This window comes from Amphimedon queenslandica, unplaced genomic scaffold (genome assembly GCF_000090795.2).
Source record: "Amphimedon queenslandica unplaced genomic scaffold, v1.1 AMPQUscaffold_12840, whole genome shotgun sequence".
Lineage (NCBI taxonomy): Eukaryota > Metazoa > Porifera > Demospongiae > Haplosclerida > Niphatidae > Amphimedon > Amphimedon queenslandica.
This window is the reverse complement of record NW_003546924.1, coordinates 38,697-42,170: the sequence shown is the minus strand read 5'-3', so window position 1 is coordinate 42,170 and position 3,474 is coordinate 38,697. Positions and strand designations below refer to the sequence as shown.

The 3,474-nt window shown below is 36.7% G+C and overlaps 2 protein-coding genes across 2 annotated transcripts in view; one reads left to right on the top strand and one right to left on the bottom strand.

The window, feature by feature from the left end:
• Window positions 1-1,667, top strand: part of LOC105314516 (RNA-binding protein NOB1-like) — a 5,483-nt gene extending 3,816 nt beyond the window's left edge. The window contains exon 4 of the mRNA XM_011408727.2: window positions 1,248-1,667. Within this exon, the coding sequence (XP_011407029.2) occupies window positions 1,248-1,511 (264 nt within the window). The 3' untranslated portion in view covers window positions 1,512-1,667. The remainder of the gene's footprint in view (window positions 1-1,247) is intronic.
• Window positions 1,599-2,493, bottom strand: LOC105314515 (oxidative stress-induced growth inhibitor 2-like). The gene has a single exon (XM_011408726.2). The coding sequence runs from the start codon at window positions 2,446-2,448 to the stop codon at window positions 1,729-1,731; it is 720 nt and encodes a 239-aa protein (XP_011407028.1). The 5' UTR covers window positions 2,449-2,493; the 3' UTR covers window positions 1,599-1,728.
• Between the last annotated feature and the right edge of the window lie 981 nt (window positions 2,494-3,474).

The window sequence follows — 3,474 nt, the reverse complement described above, 5'->3', positions numbered from 1 at the left end:
GCCTGATCTTGAAAGATCATACAAGATTTATACCTGATCTTGACTGATAATGTAAGATTTAATTCCTGATCTTGAAAGACTATGCAAGATTGAGTTCTTAATCTTGACTGATAAGTCAAGATAGTGTAAGATTTATTGCCTGATCTTGAAAGATCATACAAGATTTATACCTGATCTTGACTGATAATGTAAGATTTATTGCCTGATCTTGAAAGATCATACAAGATTTATACCTGATCTTGACTGATAATGTAAGATTTAATTCCTGATCTTGAAAGACTATGCAAGATTGAGTTCTTAATCTTGACTGATAAGTCAAGATAGTGTAAGATTTATTGCCTGATCTTGAAAGATCATACAAGATTTATACCTGATCTTGACTGATAATATAAGATTTATTGCCTGATCTTGAAAGATCATACAAGATTTAGTTCCTGATCTTGACTGATAATGTAAGATTTAATTCCTGATCTTGAAAGACTATGCAAGATTGAGTTCTTAATCTTGACTGATAAGTCAAGATAATGTACGATTTATTGCCTGATCTTGAAAGATCATACAAGATTTAGTTCCTGATCTTGACTGATAATGTAAGATTTAGTTCCTGATCTTGATTGATAGCATAAGATTAATCATCTGATCATGTCTGATCATGTAAGATTTATCATAAGATCTTGACAAGATTTATCATAAGATCTTGGCAAGAATTTGGAACTTCTTGTCTAATAATCTGGCAAGAACAGGCATGATTAATCATGCATGATCATTTTAAGGTTTCATAAGATCTTAAGTAAGATCTTACGTAAGATTTTTTTCCTGGGTAGTATTGTTCCTATCACAATATGACAGTGTCAATAAGTTCATGAATAAATTGAATGTTGTTTGGTGTACTGTACATGTATATTGTGTAGTATGTGACTGTATAAAAATTGCTGAAGTGTATAACTGATTAAATGAATATCAACTCTGTCCTCTTTGGCTGTCTGTCTGGGGTGGGGTATGATTGCCCATATATGGTGTCTGTATTATTGTATGTCATTGTAGCTATGAATAATGTTATCTGTCTGATCAATCTCTTTTTATCTCTCTCTCCTCCTTTTTCTTTCTCCCTCCTGTTTCTCTCCTTTTCTCCTCCCTCTCTCTCTCCCCCTTTCTTTCCTTTTTCTTGCTCCTGTTTCTCTCCTTTTTTCCCTCCCTCTTTTTCACCCTCTCTCTCACTCTCTCCCCCTTTTTCTCTCTCCCTCTAGTATTCCTTACCATTACCCAAAGGTGGTCGTAGACCTGATCAGCTCCTCCTTTCTCCGGCCCAAAGACTCACATTTCGTCTTCCTCGTTCTCGTAACAAATCCCACCCACTGGACCCAGACTACATCAGTCAAACGTCTCCGTTTTCTTTTAACGATGTCACTAGTCGTGGGGCACAGATTGCGTTTCGTGCCGGAGGAGGGCGTGGTCGAGTGGGAGTGGCTTGGCATAGAAACCCAAACCAGGTTAGAAAGAAGAGGAAATGAGTATAAACAAGAAATAAAAACAATGATACTGTTGTTGTTTTTCTGGTTTAAAATGTAAATAGAGTATGATTATCATTATCATAATAATAATAAACAAAGAAAATATATTTGATAAAAACACGATTGTACATTATTGACATGATCATTGTACACAAATCAAACATGAATATGGATCGGCAAAACTGGAGTACTGCAATATGATGAATGCAAAATACCATTATAAAATTGTGCTGTCGTTTGTTTGAGTAGAAGACAGTATAGATTGCGTTGGTGATAGATTGGTTTTGCAAAGTGAGTTTTGGATGCTTTTAGCGCAAGCTAAACCGCTCCCAAATAAAAATCGGACGAAATTATCACCAGCTAAAGGACCCAGTGCATATAGATTAGGAACCCTCTCACTCTGGGACAAGAATGAGTCGATATCGACTGAATTATTTTTACTGTCAATAGCTTGGCTTGGATCGATACCAAGGACACTGCTAATATCTTGAGGTAGGAATCCTAAATTTGCTTGACTCCCGATTGCAATCATACCTACTGATGTAGCAAGGCTTTGTTCTATCTCACTTGAGCTAGTAAGAATCGTCTCTCCATTCGTGGAAAAGGATCTCACTCTTGTTCCTTCAAGTGGAGTGTAGAGGTGAGAGGTTTCCAGGCCCTTCATTAGCTTCCATACCCTCTGATATTCCAAGTAGTATCCAGAAGGCAGCTTTGATAATAATAGATTATTAGCTTTACTTAGATCTTGATAGAAGGAGTGATTCACGTGAATATCATTATCGAGACAGTATAGCACAGCGTCAGCACTTGTCATACCAGCTCCGACAACTAGTGCTGAGCCAGGCCTTCCTCTCCTTTTGCTACACTTTAGTCTCTTTTTAAAATCTGATAAACTGTGTGTAACGAATAGTAACTCCTCTCCTGGTATCCCTAGCATTTTTAGTTGCGTTAAGCCACAGGCTAAGACTATTTGACGGCATTGTATCAAGTTTTAAAAATCTTTGTCGAATGTTGGGGGCCCAGTAGCTGATGTTAATGACTTGATAAAGAAGAAATGGACAAAAGCCGTTAAAGACAAACTTTGTTTAGAACCTTAACTTCAATTTTATTATTGAAGTTGAACATAGGCGGTTCCAGGGGTGGGCATTTAGGGGCAATGCCCACCCTGAAGTTTTGACAGGAAAAGGAAGTCATCATAATCATTAAAATTAATTATTATTGTTATTAAAATTAACTTTTCATGAATATTTTGAATGTTAATTTGGTAATCATTTCTTGCAATGGTAACCAACAGTCTACACGAAGGCCCTACACAATTGTGAACGGGTCCTCTATGGCTTCACTTCCTGATACGTCACTGATAAAATGATATTCATTGCCAATGGCTTATGAATATAATTAAAATCATTCGAAATTTGAACCACGTGTAGCTGATAAGCTGATAATTAGGCAATTTCTGAAAAACATAGCAACTTTGAGGGGAAATTTACCTGAATAAAATAAGACCCAGCAACTGAGGAGTCTCACAATGTATTAAGCAAAGGTAAGTACAGTACCAGACCCTTTGGCAAAGGCCCCGCACCCCTGTGAATGATTTGCACAAAAATCAAAGTTGCTTTGTGGCTAAAAAGTGAAGATGGTGGCTGTGCAAGTAGATGTGTATCTCCTAAACAGAAGCACAGATGAAGCTCATTCTTAATAATAGCAAGGAGGAGAGTTGGTTCTATCTGTATATGGTAAAATAAAGAGAACAGCTCTCGTATATCAAGGATTTTAGGTCGCCTAATTGTGACCAAGTTTACGGCACTTTTTCTACAGTTATATCTGCTCCATTAAGATTGAAACTAGCAGGACATGTAGACTACACCTTCCTAAGTCTATGGAAAGACTTTAGAGGTTCCAGGTAGTCTGTGAATGATTTGCACAAAAATCAAAGTCAAACAATTCTTATTAAACAAATAAT

What these genes read in the sequence shown, in the direction of transcription:
- LOC105314515 (XM_011408726.2), bottom strand. Translation starts at nt 2,448, where the DNA reads ATGCTAGGGATACCAGGAGAGGAGTTACTATTCGTTACACACAGTTTA.